The sequence below is a fragment of the Nomascus leucogenys genome, chromosome 13 (genome assembly GCF_006542625.1).
Source record: "Nomascus leucogenys isolate Asia chromosome 13, Asia_NLE_v1, whole genome shotgun sequence".
Classification (NCBI taxonomy): Eukaryota; Metazoa; Chordata; class Mammalia; order Primates; family Hylobatidae; genus Nomascus; species Nomascus leucogenys.
In genome coordinates, this window is record NC_044393.1 from 77,622,208 (window position 1) to 77,641,074 (window position 18,867).

The 18,867-nt window shown below is 42.1% G+C and overlaps 1 protein-coding gene across 3 annotated transcripts in view; it reads left to right on the top strand.

Annotated features, from left to right (window-relative positions):
* The first annotated feature begins 5,824 nt into the window (after positions 1–5,824).
* CALU (calumenin) overlaps positions 5,825–18,867 on the top strand; it is a 32,158-nt gene continuing 19,115 nt past the window's right edge. Inside the window, exons 1-3 of one of the 3 annotated variants that reach the window (XM_003261301.4) lie at positions 5,937–5,965; positions 14,048–14,853; positions 15,058–15,289. In XM_003261301.4, the coding sequence (XP_003261349.1) occupies positions 14,742–14,853; positions 15,058–15,289 (344 nt within the window). In that variant the 5' untranslated portion in view covers positions 5,937–5,965; positions 14,048–14,741. Of the gene's footprint in view, positions 5,966–14,047; positions 14,854–15,057; positions 15,290–18,867 lie in introns of all 3 variants that reach the window. The other 2 variants (XM_003261298.4, XM_003261300.3) reach the window with 2 other exon arrangements.

Consider the following 18,867-nt stretch of genomic DNA (forward strand, 5'->3'; position numbering starts at 1 on the left):
TAGATCCTTCCCATCAGCAATGAACATACTGGCATGCCTCCTAAATATACTTATTTCTTACATTAAAAACAGAACAAAATAAAACAAAACCTCTCTTGGCCCCTCTGCCTCCTTACTCCAGTTTTCTCCACCCCTCTACAGCAAACTCCATGAAAGGGATCCAACTTTTAAAAATCTCCATTGTCTCTTGAAGTCCTTCAATCAGGTTTTTGCATCCACTACCTCGACAAACCTGTCAAAGATTCCCACATTGCTAAAGCCCATGGCCAACCAGGCCCCACCTCACTGTCAGCAGCATGCTTTCTCCCTGAACCTTTTCTTCACTTGGCTTCCAGGACACTCTCCTGGCTTTCCTTCTCCCTCATTGGCCTTTTTCTCAGTTCCTTTGCTGATTCATTCTCATCACACCCCCTAATCATGTCTGAACATCAGAAATTCCCAGGATTCAGTCCTTAAGTCTCTTGTAATCAAAACACATGGATTTCATGCCACAAATATACTCTTAAATTTATATCTTTAGTCCAGACCACTATGTACTCCAGAGATACATATCCAACTGCCTAGTCAGTATCTCTACTTGAATATCTAATATGTATCTCAACATGCCCAAAACAAATCTCTCAATATTACCCCTCAAATTAGCTGGGTGTGGTGGTGCATGCCTGTAATCCCAGCTACTTGGGAGGCTGAGCCAGGAGAATCACTTGAACCCAGGAGGCGGAGGTTGCAGTGAGCTGAGATCACACCACTGCACTCCAGCCTGGGCGACAGAGCGAGACTCTGTCTCAGAAAAAAAAAAAAAAAAAATTATCCCTCAAAACTTTGTTCTCTCTAAAGTCTTCCCCATCCTAATAAGTGGAAGCCTCATTTTTCTACTTGCTCAAAACCTTGGAGTCATCCTTAACTCTTCTCTTTCTCTCCACCCTATTTCCAACCCATTAGGAAATCCTTTCAAACTACTTTCAAAATATATTCAGAATTTGATATTCTCACTACTTCCACTGCTACCAACCTGGACCAAACCATCATCATCACTCACCTGGATTGTCGCAAACACCTCCTAAATGCACTCCATTCCTAACCTTACTCCCTTTCAGTCTAATGTGATCCTTTAAAAATCTTAGATCATGTTTCTTCTCTGCTCAAAACCTTCCAGTGGTTTCCCTTCTGTATTAGTTAAGGCAATGCTAGCTCTGAAAGAGATAAATCCTAATATATCAATGGCATAAAATAGCTAATAGAAGTTCTACTTCTCATTCACAAAGAGTCCAAAAATGGTGTTCCTGGTTCAAAAACTGAGTGGCACTTTCACAGGAACCTGGGCTTCTTTCCATCTTGTGGCTCTGCCATCTGCCATACACAGCTTCTAGCCACAGAAACAGAATGAGCTTGGAGAATTACACATGGCAGGTCTGTAAGGCCAGTACTGGAAGTAGCGTACAACATCTCCACCCTCCTTCCTTCAGTCAGAGCTCAGTCATATGACCACACTGCAAGGGAGGCTGGGAAATGTAGTCTAGCTGGGTTCACAGAAAGAAGAAGAAACAATTTAGCAAATAGTCTTCCATATCCTCTCACTCATCATAGCGAAAGCTAAAGTCCTTGCAATAGCCTAAAGGCCCTACATGGTGTCCCTCTCTCCCTCCCCCATTCCTGTTGCTCCCTCTCTGACCTCACGTCCTCTACTCTCCTTGCTACTGTACTCCAGTCCCACTGGCTTCCAGTTGCTCCTCAAACACTTCAAACATACTCCCACCTCAGGGCCTTGCCTTGGTGTTCCCTTTTCCTGGAATGCTCATCACCTTCAGATGTTCACTCATGTGTCACCCTCTCATGAGCTTGCCTGGCTACCTTTTCTGAGATGGCAACACCACTCCTGATAGTCCCAACACTCACTGTTCTCCTTTCCTGCCTTATTTTTCTCCTTATGTAAGCAGACAGAGAGGGTCTGTATTAGTCCATTCTTGTATTGCTATAAAGAAATACCTGAGACTGGGTAATTTACAAAGAAAAGAGATTTAATTGGCTCACAGTTCTGCAGCTGTACAGGAAGCACAGTGGCTTCTGCTTCTCGGGAGGCCTCAGGGAAATTACGGCAGAAGGCAGTGGGGAAGCAGATAAGTCTTGCATGGCTGGAGCAGGAGGAAGGGGAGGGGGAGGTGCCACAGACTTTAAATGAACAGATCTCATTAGAAATCACTCACTATACAGTACCAAGCGGGGATGGTGCTAAACCATTCATGAGAACTCCGCCCCATGATCCAATCACCTCCCACCAGGCCCCTCCTCCAATACTAGGGTTTACAATTTGACATGAGATTTGGGCAGGGACACAGATCCAAACCATATCAGGGTCTCCAGGGATAAAAGGAATTCAGTCAACTTGAGCAATCAGCCTGTTTTACAGCTTTCTGCCCTGCAGCCTGTTCTTCCCCAAACCCTGCATGGAATGTGGTCACCCTGTTGGTTTGAACCAGCTCCTTGCAGACCCTGGCAATTTATAGATGAACTGAGTCAACTTTTCTCTTGACCATGCCAAAGTCTCCACCCTAGGAGGAGCTATAGCTTCATTGCCATAACATGCCACCTATGTTCTGGCATAATGACTCACTCGTCTGTACCACTGGGACCCCTCCTCTACATGTGATTTTGCACCCTCTCCATCACCCCGTAAAACCCTCCTGTCACTTTCCCTTGGGGAGACACTGCTTTAGAGAACATTCCCAGTATCCTTCTTACATATGCCAAGTAATAAAACTGCTGTTGATCAAAAACTGAGTTTTGCATTGTTTGTTACTCACTAAGCGAACAAACCCTGGTTTTTCAGGTAACAACACCTGTCGCCACCTCTCATTCTATGTATGTTGCTTTTTTTATCTTGTTTATGGGCTGTCTCACCTACCTCTACACACCAGAATATAAGCACCATGACAGACTTAATTTTGTTCACTGCTGTATCCCCAGTTCCTAGAACAGTGTCTGCACACAGGAAACACTGAAGGTTCAGTAGCACCCATGAGCAGAGATGGGACGCTTGGAGACGAATGTCAGCCTTTTGTGGTGACACCATCATGCTGGCCACAAGCAGTCCTTCAGTGCTGCTCTCACCCGATGGCCTTGGGTGCAGCTATTGGTGGCATTTCTAACATGTGTTGTCGCTCAAGTCCTTTTCTTCCTTCTTCCACCTACTTTCTAACTCTGGGGCTCCCATGAGGCCTAATCTGCTTTCATCTCCTCAAAAAGTTTATCTGTTCTCATGGCTCCATCAGCCATCTCCTGGCCAACAACCCCTCCCAAGTATCTCCTCCAGGTTCTTGGCTGTTTCTCTTTAGATGTTGCGCCATCACATAGACTTCCTATGTCTTGAACTCAACTGACTTCCCCATTCCATGCATCTAGCTCATTCTCCTTGTCTCCCATGATTAAACCTTTTAACTTTTGAGTGCTCCTTCTTCATTTCTTTCATTCGAGTGGTCACTAAGCTCAGGACTTATTTCCACTTTTAAAATCTCTCTTGTGGCTGGGCGCAGTGGCTCATGCCTGTAATCCCAGCACTTTGGGAGGCCGAGGCAGGCGGATCACTAGAGGTCAGGAGTTCGACATTGGCTTGACCAACATGGTGAAACCTTGTCTCTACTAAAAATACAAAAATTAGCCAGGCGTGGTGGCACATGCCTGTAATCCCAGTTACTTGGGAGGCTGAGGCAGAAGAATCACTTGAACCTAGGAGGCGGAGGTTGCAGTGAGCCAAGGTCGCACCATTGCACTACAGCCTGGGTGACAAAAGCAAAACTCCATCTCAACAAAACAAAACAAAACAAAACAAACAAACAAAAAAACTCTTGTATATAAGGGTTCATTTCCATTTCCCTTTCCCTTGCTAGGCCAGGCCCTTCTCCATTAGGGAACCTCAGGGTTGGAAGGCCCCATCTCTGGCACCCTCACTACCTGTTTAGCCTTTACTAGGACAATTCCAGGATGGATGGCACACCATTAAGCTGAGTTCCTTGAGGACAGGGATGATGTCCTATTTACTTTGGGTTCACCAGCACCTAACACAGTGCCTGACTTTAAGGAGTTGTTATTTTTATTTTTTAAGGGAAAGAGTCTTGCTCTGTTGCCCAGGCTGGAGTGAAGTGGCACAATCATAGTTCATTGCAGCCTCAACCTCCTGGGCTCAAGCAACTGGCTTGAACTACATATGTGTGCCACCACGCCTAGCTAATTTTTAATTTTTGTTTTTTGTAGAGATAGGGGAAGGAAGGGTCTCGCTATTTTGTCCAGGCTGGTCTCGAACCCCTGGCCTCAAGTGATCCTTCAGGAGGTATTTTAAAAACTGTTTTTGAAATAATGCCTCCTGAGGCAGCCTGTTTTATTGTTAATACCCATTAGATGGCTTCCCTGTAGGCACAAGCTTAGAAACCTTCCCAGGAAGACCCACAGTTCCCACTGTCTTCAGTTCAGGCTCCTCAGATTGACAAGATCTTCCATTACCTCTCCAAACTTACTATCCATGCTTTCCTTTCATTGTTTCCCCCCACCCCTTTTTTACCTTCCTCATTTGCTACCTGGCCTGAGAATTTACCTCCCACTCTGCCCTCCACTTGTCCTTATTCCTATTACTCTTCTTGCTGAATAGTCCATTTGGGACTTCCTTAGTCCAGCCTTAGTCATATCTTCCTCTGAAGCCTTCACTGACTACCACCAAGGGTCGCTGACACTCCTTTGAATGCCAGAAAGATTAGTTGTAAACCTTTCACGTTGACAGTAACTAGCTTGCTTTCATGAGCTTAACTGTTTCATGAGCTTACAACTTGTCTCAATGTGATTTTAAACTATAGAGGCTTTATGTGCTAAGAATGCCACAGGTTTATATTCCATTTGTGTTGAAGCTATAGTAGCCTTTATTTGATACTTGTTTTAATTTCATGACATGAAATTAAATTTTCAGGGACATGCACCGGGTTCGGCCCATTCTCTTCACTTAACATTACTGAGCTGGGCAGTAAGCACAGAGCTGCAGATATAAAGATGAAAAGACAGATACCTACCCAGGAGCTTACTCTAGAAGAGGACAGATGGATAAGCTACATTTTATAGCAGAATTTGGCGAAGTGTACTGAAGCTATAAACAGCTATGATGGTAAATAAGGTAAGAATTATGCTTAGTGAGGTCAGGGAAGGCTTCTAGAGCTAACATCTGAACTGGGACTTCTATTGGCAAGGCAGAAAATCAGGAAAACGCACTTATTCCTGGCAGAGGAAGCCTCTTGATCAAAAATCTTAAGAGATGAAAAAGGACCGGTTGTTAGGAAACAGATGATGGTGCCCAGAGCGCAAGATGAGGGGGAGTGTTGGGAGATGGAGCTGAAAGATACACTGGTGCCAAAGACTGAAGAGCCTCCTGTAGATAGCACAGGGCGCAGCGCTGAAGGGAAAGAAAAAGTTGGGATTGTTCAATAAAGTTGGTGACTGATTCAGTCGGATTAATTCCGCCCTGGTGGTCTTGCGGGAATGAAGATAACTAGCAGGATAGTCTAAGAAGCCCTGTGGAAGCAGAGTCATGAGCTGTGAATGGGGACGTGGCGGCCAGACGGCCGCGCCCACGCCACCCGCAGTACGGGGCTGGGGCTGGGGCTGGGGCTGGGGCTGGGGCTGGAGCCCGCGGTCCCAACAAGCCCGGGGACGAGAGTTGGGCGGTAATCCGCTCCGCGCAACTCGGCGCGGTCCCGGGGACGTGGCGCTTTCCAGCCAATCCCGGCTATGCGATCGTTAGACCAATGGCTACTCGGGGAAGCTATGCGTCAGCGGCGGGTTTGCTGATGATTGGTCGGGAGGCCGCCGGCGAGGCGGATGAGGGCGGGGCGCGGACCCGCTTCCGGTTGGGCGGTGCTTGCGCGCGTGAGCTGAGCCGGTGGGTGAGCGGCGGCCTCGGCATCCTGTGCTGTGGGGGCTACGAGGAAAGGTAAGTACGGTGATGCCCAGCCCCTTCACCACTGCCTCATCTTTATTCGCTTTCTTTCTGTCCCTGGTCTTGTTCTCGGCGCGGCAGGGGACTGCCTCACTCGGGGCCGCTGTCTCTGCTGGCGCCCGGGTCCCAGGCCTGATCCTGCTGGAGATGCCGGGGCCCTCGGTGTGAGCCTGGGATGGAGGCCGCCGCCCGTCTTCCCGCGCGCTCTGGGAAGGGGGCTGGTCCGGTCGAACTCCGTCCCGTTGGGTACTGTTCTGTGCCTGGTTTGCTGCGTCCTGGTCCTCCGTCTCTAGGTCACGCCACTTACCGAGTCCCTGGCACCAGAGGTTTGCCTCCGGAAGGTCGGAGGGCATTTGGATAGTGTTATTGTAACAGTTCTTTGCCGCCTCCCACTCACCATCCTGCTTGTATCTGCCAGCCCCGCCCCAAGGCCACATCCCGAGAGTAGGGTGCATCTGCCAAGGTCGTGTTCACTCACCTAAAGGGTGCAGAAACAAGTGGGGAAAGAACGAGTGACGACACTAGGTGATATCTATGATTTTAAAGAAAAGCCGAATGTTTAGAGCTTCCATATTTGGCTACGTACTTCAGTTAGCGACGGAAAATAGTTTTTAAAGCTTTATTGGGGAATTAATTTTTTTTACGTTTTTTGTTGCTTCTAGCCCCATATCCTACTGATTTTTAGCATGCTGCGGTCAGAAATAAACTTAATTCCCTGTAGCTGCCATGATTAAGCGTAGAGTGGCTTGCAGTTTCAGAAGCTGCTGTTGCATCAAGGCACAAGCTCCGTGGGTCTCCTGCTAAAACTTCTGAGCCTGTGATCTGAATTCCTAAGTGTATAAAATTCTAGAATAGTGTCTTTGAGAATTGAATTGCATTCATTTTCTGGCATGGACCATGAAGTCAACGTTAATGAATTGGGAATAAGGTGGCTTCTAGTTGTTTTTTGTTCTAGTAGCTTATTCAGCTTGGAGGCAGAGAACCTTGGAATCTCTGTTAAATTAGTCTTTGCCGTAGAATGGAACTTGACACAAGACAAATGCAAGTTTGACCTCACTCAGTAGATTTAATTAACCAAATACCAAACGACAGTCATCACTGAAGAATTTATATAGTATAATCCAAATGAGGGACCAGATATAACCTCTAAATTGTATTTGTCAAGAAAATGAGTTTGCCAAGACCTAATCTGAGGTTTTACTGTGATTGGGGAGTGGGGAGGTTCCAATAGGATTCTTTTGAGAATCACAAGTAGGAAAGCCATTAATGAGCTCACAAAAATGTGTTGAGTATGCCTGAGTGAATAGTACTCAATATAGCTTTGAAACCAACTCATTGTCACTCTCAATATGATCATTGTTTGTTTTCATTCATCCAGTGATGTGTCAAGAAGTACTTATTGTTAGCACTTAATATCCATTAGAGCAGTATTGGGATCAATATATTGGAGTTATTTTTTAAAATTTATTTATTTTAGAGTTGAGGGTCTCACTGTGTTGCCCAGGTGGAGCCTTGAACTCCCATGCTCAAGCAGTCCTCCTGCCTCAGCCTCCCAAGTAGCTGAGACTAGAGGTATACAACACCACACCCTAGTACATTGGTGTTAACACAGATTTTCTGTAACGTAGGTATACCAGGGATATTGAAAGGACAGAGGTGTAGCCAAGGATAGCCATTGGAAATGCTAGCTAGGCCATAAGGCCCTAGATTCTCACTCTGAACTCTTAAGTATGGATGTTGCTGATGCAGTAATTTATGTATTAGAGTTAAGACAGCTGAAATAACACTTTTGCCTGTTCCTGGCTGATTGCCACATCCAGTAAACGGAATTGGAAGTTGGAGAACACAGGCAGGCAGGAACCACATTGCTGCCAAGTACCGCCCAATTAATTCAGTAAGATGTATAAATCCAGTAAAATGTATTGGTATCAGAAAAGTGCAAAACAGTGTATTAGGGACAATATAGGGATAATAATTTGTATTAGCTGATATGTAGACATTCTTCCAGAAATGTAGACTCTAAAGGGGAGCTAAGGAGACAAAGTAACCTATGGTCATTGTTTTTGAGTGGTTCAAACGAGTTTCATAGAAGTTTAGATTGGATCATACCCTTTTTGTCCAAAAAGAAAAAAAGATAACAGATCACTTCCAGCTAGAGTGATCATAGTAGGTAGGTCTTCTAATCTTAAATTTATTTATAGACATCTGGCACTGAAGGAAAGTTGAGCTAAAATAACTACCAAATTCTCAACAATGTCATGCATGTTACACATGCGCAGCAAAATTACAACTAGAAACCAAGGCTCCTATCCCTACATTTCAAATAGCATTTCTCTCACAATTGATTATAAGGCTTGTCAACGAAAAGGAAACTTTTTTCTCTCAGAATTTCTAGAACTTTTTTCTTTAAAAAGTTTTTTATTCTGTAGCCAGAAAAATTTAAAGTTTGTGCTGAGTTGCTTTGGTTATAGAACTAATGAAGCTTGAGTAATAGTTTCAGACATTCTCAGGGTTTTTCTTCTGCAGCCAGATTTTACACTTTTATTATCTCAGCTGTCTTATAAATGTATTCCCTCCATCACACAATATAATTACAATGTATTGATGAACAGATGTAACTTCATCACTAGAGAGACGTTAAATAAATTATGTGTTGGTATCATGACTTTTATCAAATTATGAAGGATGCCATCACTTTTATGTGATAGTCCATTGGTATAGTACTAAAGTTGATAGATAACAAGATAACTTCATTTTCTAGATCTCATAACCTGGGCCTTAGTATAGTTAAATTGCTATCAGGCTGTTCCCTGTAATCTCCGATTGAAGTAGACAGTTAAACAATGAGATCCTGCTTTTGCTGCGTTATGGAGAAATTTCTTTTCTGGTGACTATCCATCCAGCTCAGAGAACTGGAATTTTACTACCACACCCATTTCTCCCAATTGTTAACATTGAGCAATGGGTCTTTGGTCAACCAAAATAACTGTTGGATCACTCAGTGTTAACGTTCTTGTGAAGTTGAATTTAAACGTCTAAATTTCCCTGAAACAATTTAAGTATTCTGTGACCAATGGCACTTTACCAAAATTGAAAGTTAGGGCCATGTATCGATCGCAATACTGGTCCAACGGATACACTATGGACACTAAGGACAAAAACTTCCTTGAAAGCTCTAAGTTCTTACCTGAAGGGTGGGGTAGGGAGAAGTGATAAGAATTTAGAGCTTTTAAGGACATTTTTGGATGGATCGAAGAAACCAATTCTTAAGACTCATTATTATTAAAATCACACTTAACCCAGTTAATCTTTTCTCTTTATAAATTACTGGAACGATTCATGAAAACAACTTTATAGAAGACCATTATTGGTGACATACTAATACTACAAAAGGATGATAGCTACTGGATATATTTTCTGTTCTAATCTTTTGGTTTGTGTCTAACATGCTGTCCAATAAAAATATAATACAAGCCACATATGTAATTTTAAATTTTCAGGTGAAAATCTAAAACAGGTGAAAGTAATTTTAATAATATTTAATCTAATACATATAAAATACCATTCTTTCAATATGAAATGTAACACTTATACCAATCTCAATTCACACTAGCCACATTTCAAGTGCTTAATAGTCACATGTGGCTAGTGGCTACTGTACTGGGCAGTACAGGTCTAGATTTTTTTTTTTCCCAAGAAAAAAATATTAGATGTTACCCTTCGTGGAAGAGGGACAGAATTTTAGAGAGAGAAACTCATTTGAGAAATGGGAGGTGGGGAGATTCAGTTTTCACAACCATTGGTTTACTTTCTAGATCACATGATAAAAGCTCATACAGCTAAGTCTTTTGTTTATGTGTATCATATTTTTCCTAATATTATGTTGTCCATTATGTCCATAGTATATCCATTGGACCAGTATTGTGATCAATATATATGGCCCAATGGATACACAAAGATCTTTCCAGCTGGAAGTGATCTGTACCTATTCCTCTAAACTTTTTTTTTTTACTTTTTGGACAAAAGTATCCAATTTGAACTTTTTTTGAGACAGGGTCTTGTTCCCTCACCAAGGCTGCAGTGTGGTGGCATGATCATGACTCACTGCACCTTCGTGTCTCCGGGGCTCAGGCGATCCTCCCACCTCAGCTTCCCAGGTAGCTGGGACTATAGCTGCGCCACCACACCCAGCTAATTTTTTGTATTTTTGGTGGAGATGGGGTTGCCTAGGCTGGTCTTGAACTCCAGCATTCCATCCGCCTTGGCCCCCCAAAGTGCTGGGATTACAGGCGTGAGCCACTGCTGCTGGCCCAATCTAAACTTTTATAAAGTGTTGAAGTGGGTGAGGAAAATGAGAAGGGCCATTAACTTTGTATCATTTGGTTTCAATTTGGTTGAAAAGACAAAGATGCTTCAGAAATGAAGTGTACTGGCTGGTCATGGTAGCTCACACCTGTAATCCCGACACTTTGGGAGGCCGAGATGGGAGGATCACTTGAGGTCAGGAGTTCGAGACCAACCTGGACAACATGGTGAAACCCCGTATCTACTAAAAATACAAAAATTATTCGGGCATGGTAGACCATGCCTGTAATCCCAGCTATTCAGGAGGCTGAGGCAGGAGAATCACTTGAACCCAGGAAGTGGAGGTTGCAGTGAGCCAAGATCACACCACTGCACTCCATCCTGGGCGACAGAGATAGACTCAGTCTCAACAAAAGAAAACAAAGTGCACTAATGTAGTTTTTCAAATGCTGTGTATGAAGTTATTTTTTACTGTTCCTTTCACATCTTCCCACATAAAATATCCTTTGTCTTAGATGTCCTTTGTTTCTGCTTGAACATACATGCTCCATACCAAAAACCATATGGTTTTAGATAAATCTAGTACAGTTTTTGGTATGGATGGTGTTTTTTGTTTTTAGTGTCTATATTCATAAAACAAGAGGCCTTTTGTTAAAGTTTCTAATAGCCAGGAGTTGGTATATATGTGGGCACAAAGGACGTTTTGTTTTTTTTTTTAAGTAGAACTTACTTAAAGTGCAGATTTTTCATTCCTCCCTGCAGAAAGATAAAGAAGTAAAGATAGACCATTGGCTTTGTCCATCTGGGTCCTTGATGACCCTTGTAGGCAGTTTCATCAATAGTAAGGAAGCCAGGTTTCGGGGTAGCATTGGACAGTGAGGAAGCAGAGGCAGCAGGGTAGAAACTATGTGGGTGAGGGAAAGGGAGGAGCAAGCATGAAGGAACAGCACAGTCTGGGAAAGACAGTGGGTAGTGGAGATCTGAGAAGCACTGATTGACAGAATGGAGGAGCCTATTTAAGGGGTGAGATTGGAAGTTTAATCAGGAGAGGGGAAGGAAGGAGAAATGGGTGAGTGATAAAGCTAAATCACTTGGCTTTTACTCTTTGGAATTCTGGTATCCTTGTATGAAGATATTAAGCCTGAAACATAAACGTAGTTTTCCCTCTAAATCACAAAGTGAACCAACCTATTACATTTCTGTATGCTACATGTCTCAAAACTTGGTACAGTATCCTTTCCAGGCCCTGTTAGTGTTAGAGTGCGTAAGTATTTATTCATATTGTAATATTTGGGGTTGGCAAGAATTGTTAGGGTATTATGCTATATTTTATTTTGAGAATGTAATCATTTGTAAAATTTTCCTAAAGATAAAGTCCCCTTAGGCATAAGGAAAATCCTTTGTTGCAGTGACTCTTGATTTTACTTGATTCTGCAAGCCTCTGTCATTATACATATTGTTGGGATATATCCCAAAACATCAACAACATATAATTCTGTTTTTTTGTTTCCAAAGTTTTGTTTATCCAAAGAATTATTTGTTTATAGGCTGGGTATGGTGGCTTACGACTGTAATCCCAGCACTTTGGGAGGCCAGGTCTGGAGGATTGCTTGAGACCAGCCTGGGCAACATAGTGAGACTCTACAACATTTTTTTTTTTTTAATTAGCTGTGCATGGTGGTACACACTTGTATTCAGCTACTTGGGAGGCTGAAGTGGGAGGATAGTCTGAGCCCCAGAGGACCAGACTGCAGTGAGCTATCATCACACCACTATATCTAGCCTGGGTGACAGAGTAAGACCCTGTCTCAAAAAAAGAATTGTTTATAGTTTGAGATAGAAGTTTCATTTTGCCCTGAAGTAAAGGCATACTCACTTTAAGGCTGTATTTATAGAGCCACTAAATCTTGGATTTTCTATTTACTCTTTAACTGATTTGATTGATCAGTTGAATTATTGGAGGGTCAGCCAGAGTTATTCACCCAGAGCGTTATTCACCCAGAGCAATATTTTACAAGTGATACACACAGAAAGCTAATAAACATGAGAGTGTGCTGTTCATACAAATTAGACAGTACAGCAGGATACAGTATTAAAGTTCACTTTCACACCAATCTTACCAGCCCACCCCATTCCTGTCTCTTCTCCCATGAACCTTGAGGTTACCACTGTTTACACATGGGTGTTTATCTTTCCACACCATTTATGTGCATGTTATATTTTATACAAATAAATACAAGTTGGGGAGATTGTTTAATTTTGTTTTGCTTTTTATGTAAGTGAGATGTTGACATTGTTTTGCACCTTGCTTTTTTTGTTCACTTGACATATCTTGGTGAATTTTCCATTTCACTGCAGATAGATGCATCTCATTCTTTTTTTTTTTTTTTTACATTCTTTTTTTTTGAGAAAGGGTCTCGCTCTGTCACTGAAGTGCAGTGGCAAGATCTCAGCTCACTGCAGCCTCTGCCTCCCGGGTTCCAGCACTTCTCATGCCTCAACCTCCTGAGTAGCTGGGACTAACAGGCGTGTGCCACCACACCCAGCTAAGTTTTGTATTTGTAGTAGAGACAGGGTTTCACCATATTTCCCAGGGTGGTCTCGAACTCGACCTCAAGTGATCCTCCTGCCTTGGCCTCCCAAAGTGCTGGGATTACAGGCGTGAGCCACCATGCCTGGCTGCTTTTTTTTTTTTTTTTTTTTTCCCGAGACAGGATCTCTGTCACCCAGGCTGGAGTGCAGTGGCACGATCTCAGCTAACTGCAACCTCCACCTGGTGGGTTCAAGCTATCCTCCCACCTCAGCCTCCTGAGTAGCTGAGACTACAGGTGTGTGCCACCATGCCTGGCTGATTTTTGTATTTTTAGTAGAGACAGCGTTTCGCTATCACCCAGGCTTGTCTTAAACTCCCGGATGCAAGTGATCCGCCTGCATTAGCCTCCCAAAGTCTTGGGATTACAGGCGTGAGCCACCACCCCCGGCCTCATGTCATTCTTTTTTTTTGAGATGGAGTCTTGCTCTGTAGCCCAGGCTGGAGTGTAGAGGCGCTGTCTGGGCTTGCTGCAAGCTCTGCCTCCTGGGTTCACGCCATTCTCCTGCCTCAGCCTCCCAAGTAGCTGGGACTACAGGCGCCCACCACCATGCCTGGCTAATTTTTTGTATTTTTAGCAGAGACGGGGTTTCACTGTGTTAGCCAGGATGGTCTTGATCTTCTGACCTTGTGATCCACCCGCCTCGGCCTCCCAATGTGCTGGGATTACAAGCGTGAGCCACCACACCCGGCTCATTCTTTTTAACCTTTGTGTATTTTTCCGTAATCGAGATTTAACATGTTTTACCAATTCTCTGTTTTTATTTGTTTTCCGATTTTTTAATTATTATGAACTGTCATCATTGAGCTTCTTAATACAAATATCTTTGTCTGTAAATGTGGGTATTTTGATGGGATTGAATGAAACAATGTTGAGAAACATAGCCAAGTTCTAACATTGGTAGGAATAGAGTAAGATAAGTACCATCTTCTACCCGTTTCTCTATGGGTTTCATGGTCTTGCCTTCACATTGCTTCTTCTGATGGATTTTCCTAAGTCTTAACCTTCACATCATCAGTAACAGTACCTTTTTTGAGACTGGGGCACTTGGGAATGACTGCCCCCCACCCCCTGCCCCCATTATCTCCTTAGGTACATTTCTGTTTGTCTTACTGCGTTGTCGTATTTACTCCAGAACACTTCCCACTCTCTACTGATATGTCCTCCTCTGCCATTTCAGGACCTCCCACCCCCACTGAGCTGCTTTCCCAGTGATGAAAGAAAAAATGTAAAAGCCTGAAAACCCTTCTTCTTGATTTTTAATGTTTTTTTTTCCTCTAAGACCTTAACCACTCTGGATAGTATTATGGGGTATCAGTAGAGTGTGCTAAACAGATGTGTACTCTGCAGCTTCTTTGCAGGATTTTTGTCACATTTTTCAGTCAAGTGTTCCAGCTTTGTGCTTGTTCATTAGAGTCACCTGTGACTACAGAGATTCTGAAAGTTTGAATCAGGGCCTGGAAATCTGTACTTTGAACAGTACTACAGGTGGTATTTATGCCTAGGCAAGTATGGGAAACAACTGCAGAAGGATAAAGAAGTTCTTATCTATGACCAGACCATCTGAATGATTTGGCCTTTGAAGGTGACTCAAGGTTGAGCCTGAATGTTGGAGACTTGGTGCTATAGACCAAGGAAGCTGCCAAGTATTTCACTGGTTCCTAATCTCATGAACATCAGAATCACCTGAAAAACATTTAAAGCTACGACTGTCTGAATTCAGCTTCAGAGATTCTAAATCAATAGGAGAAACTTAAAGCTTCCTAGATGATTCTAATAACCAGCCATGTTTGAAGACCAGACCACCAATGCGTACAAAAAGTAAAGGATTTGAAGTCAGCATTTAAATCTTGGTTCTTTCACTTTTAATTCTTATGAACTTGGGCAAAAGGATTAAAGTTCTACTTTGGTATCTTTTGACAGAAAACAAAGTGGACATTTTAACTATAAATTTCTTATCAGCCTACAATCAGATGAAGGAAACTGGTAAAAATTTCTCACCATAATAATTGAAGAGTCTGATATTCCACCATACTTATTTTATGGATTAAGTAATATTTGGGATAATATAAAAGACTTGCATAGATGTGTATATCAAATTAATAATTTAACTTGGATGTGAGCTTTTAATTTCTTATTTAGTTATTAGCATACTGCCTCCTGAATTAACTACTTTTCATTTTCTTTAAGATCTAATTATCATGGACCTGCGACAGTTTCTTATGTGCCTGTCCCTGTGCACAGCGTTTGCCTTGAGCAAGCCCACAGAAAAGAAGGACCGTGTACATCATGAGCCTCAGCTCAGTGACAAGGTTCACAATGATGCTCAGAGTTTTGATTATGACCATGATGCCTTCTTGGGTGCTGAAGAAGCAAAGACCTTTGATCAGCTGACACCAGAAGAGAGCAAGGAAAGGCTTGGGTAAGGTACCAGCTCTCAGGGGTCTAGTGTGGGTAATGACATTCTTTATAAAGGCTAATTCTTTTCTTCTTTTCTGGCTCAGTTATGAGTAAAGTTATATTGAACTATTAATATATCTTCTGAAAGCTAACCATGGAATTACTACCTCTAAAATTTCATTAAGTGCCTGATTGCATACATTTTTAATTGAATAACAGTTTGTGCCTCATTCTGCAAAGCATCATTTTTGCATAAAAGTACCAAGTACTGCAAGACCCAACTTGAACTGCATTATCTTGCTCCCAGAAGAACATAGCATGAGGGGATTTCTCATCTCTTCTCATTTCTACTGCTTTTAATTTTTAAAAACTTATCTGTACCCTCCTGACCTGGCACAAGCCAAGTCTTTGATGGGCTAATAAACTGCACATTGGATCCCTATAAAGTTTATGATTTCCTGAGGTGTCCTTCACTCCCTTTATTTTCATTCTCAGATATTTGCTTAATTAAAAAACAAAAATCAAACCAACTTTGTCTTTTAGAAAATTGTAACTTAATGTCTGAGTATGAGTTACTGTTTCAGTAACAACAGGGCCATAGTCAGGTTCTTTGGCTCTCTCGGTAGACAGCTTTTGTCCTGAAAAATGGATTTGGTAGAATCCCAGTTGATTATTTCTAATTGGGGATCTGAGAATGTCTTTTTTGGTCCTTCCAAAGCCTTCCTTTTGAAGAAAATGCAGGTCAATTTTGTAAAAATATTCTTCTCAGTGAGCACTGTTGGTGCAACTTTCTGAATTGTATTCAAGAGATTTGTGTGGAAAGTTGTGCCACGCATAGCAATTTCTAAAAATATTTTGCCTTGATGGGTAGCATTTTGATCATAAGACGTTGTAGGATTTGCTTTGGAAGATGCTGCAGAATAGATTTATTTTTTCATTGGGTTATGTACTGACTGAAGGGTACAATGTTTTATTCTTCAACATTGACAGAAATAATAAAAATATTTTGCTATGTAGAATGAGCACTATCACATAACATTTGAAAGTAGATATAGATAGATATGCATCACAGAGTTAGTTTTCTATTAGGTTGCTTTCCTTTGAGAGACCATCCTCACTTTCAGTTTTAATCTAATAACTATACTAACATTCCAGGCTGAAAATAGAAATGCAGATCAGGCACGGTGGCTCACGCCTGTAATCCCAGCACTTTGGGAGGCCGAGGCAGGTGGATCACGAGGTCAGGAGATCGAGACCATCCTGGCTAACACTGTGAAATTCCACCTCTACTAAAAATACAAAAAAATTTAGCTGGGCGTGGTGGCGGTCGCCTGTAGTCCCAGCTACTCGGGAGGCTGAGGCAGGAGAATGGCGTGAACCCAGGAGGTGGAGCTTGTGGTGAGCCGAGATCGCACCACTGCACTCCAGCCTGGGCAACAGAGCCGTCTCAAAAAAAAAAAAAAAGTAAAGTAAAGAAAATAGAAATGCAGAGGGTATTCTAAGTCTTCATGTCACGCCCATTAATATTGTGCACGTCCAACCCACATTTTGGTCTGCACATATTTTTTCACAGAATTACTCTAAAATAATGAAAGGCCCTTAGGTTTGGTGTCATTTAGGGTAGATGGTACTTTTATGAGGATGTTCTGGCTCCTTGCAGGTAGAGATAAAGCTCTGCTGGCAGTTTTCAGTAGAAAGTATTCCTTTTTGTGATCAGTGAATATTTAAAGTTAGTCACATATGCAGATTCTGTATTTGATTATAATAAGATGATAAAATCATGTTTTTTTATGGAATGTGTGAATAGACTGTTTGCTTCTCCCAAATTTTGTTGGTAGTAACAAATATCCCTACTTTATACAGTAACATACTGTTGGGAGCAAGAATCCCACATGAACCCTTTAAAAAACTTATTTACTGAGGCATTTTCAAACATTGTTTTGGTAGGGTAATGTATACCAGCTGGGAACAACAGGTTCCCCCTTTTTTCCATCTGTCTATAAGGCACGTAATTATTAAGAGATAAGTCATTGTTTATGCCTTTAGTTGCAAAAATTCACGACTGTTTTTGAAATCTTTAATAATAATAGCTAAAAGAACACAGGAAGCATTTTAAAACAATTCAATATACAAGTTTCAGGTACTTTTTCTTATTAAGAATGTTGACAAATAGGCCATTTTATGTATCCTTAAAATGAAGATTGGTTTTGAGGTAGTGGTTCTTAATATTAAAAAAGTCTCTGGCTGGGCGCAATGGTTCATGCCTGTAATCCCAGCACTTTGGGAGGCCAAGGCAGGCAGGTTATGAGGTCAAGAGATCAAGACCATCCTGGCCAATATGGTGAAATCCCATCTCTACTAAAAATACAAACATTAGCTGGGTGTGGTGGCACGTGCCTGTAGTCCCAGCTACTCGGGAGGCTGAGGCACGAGAATTGCTTGAACCTGGGAGGCAGAGGTTGCAGCGAGCTGAGATTGCACCACTGCACTCCAACCTGGCAACAAAGCGAGACTCCGTCTCAAAAAAAAAAAAAAAAAAAAAAAAATCCTTGATATATTTACTATAGAAGTGAACTAGAGCAGTTCATTATCCTTTTGGGGATCACAGGCCCAGACCCTTTGGGAGTCAAATGGAAGCTAAGGACTTTTCCTCAGAAAAGTGCACACTTATATATACAATTTTGGGCCAGGTGCAATGGCTCACGGCTGTAATCCCAGCACTTTGAGAGGCTGAAGCAGGAGGACTGCTTGAGCTCAGGAGTTCGAGACCAGCCTGGGGAATATAGGGAGACCCTTTCTCTATAACAAATTAAAAAATCAGCTAGGCATGGTGGCATGTGCCTGTAGTCACAGCTACTAAGGAGGTTGAGATGAGAGGATCCCTTCAGCTGGGAAGGTCAAGGCTACAGTGAGCTGTGATTGTACCACTGCCCTCCAACCTGGGTGACAGAGCAAGATCCTATCTCAAAAAATAATAATAACAAAATAAGAAAATTTTACTGAAAATTTCAGGAATATTAGTCATCCTTCTGGAGCCCATTTATTGATCCAAATTCTTAAACAACTGAAGGGTTTGCTTTATGCTCCTTGAAATGTAGAGGTATGTGCTACCTCCTAAAAGAAATAACATGAGGTGCACTAATGCATTGTGTCTGTCCTAGAATAAAGACTTATTTAGTGGCATCCATAGGGTTCTCCCCTGTCACAGGACTATGACACCATTAGCTTTATAAACTTACACAGGCATTTAAAGATGATAATTTAGAGCCTTATGCCTAAAATAGGATGTGCCCACTTCCAGTGTACTTACACAACTGCCTGCGGGCTTGATGATCAGCAAGATAAGAATGGCTTTTACATTTTTAGAGGCTTGTTAAAAAAAAAAAATACACACACACACACCATACCATATGTTGCCCACAAAGTCAAAAATATTTACTATCTGTCCCTTTTTAAAAAAAGAAGTTTGCCTTGTAAACTATATTTCTGTTTAAGTAAAAAAAAATAAATTTTTTTCTTAAGTTTGCCAACCCCTAGGTTAAACCATTTGAGATGTTTGCATTGAGTAGAATGCTCTTCAGCCAACTTAATTAAGAAAAG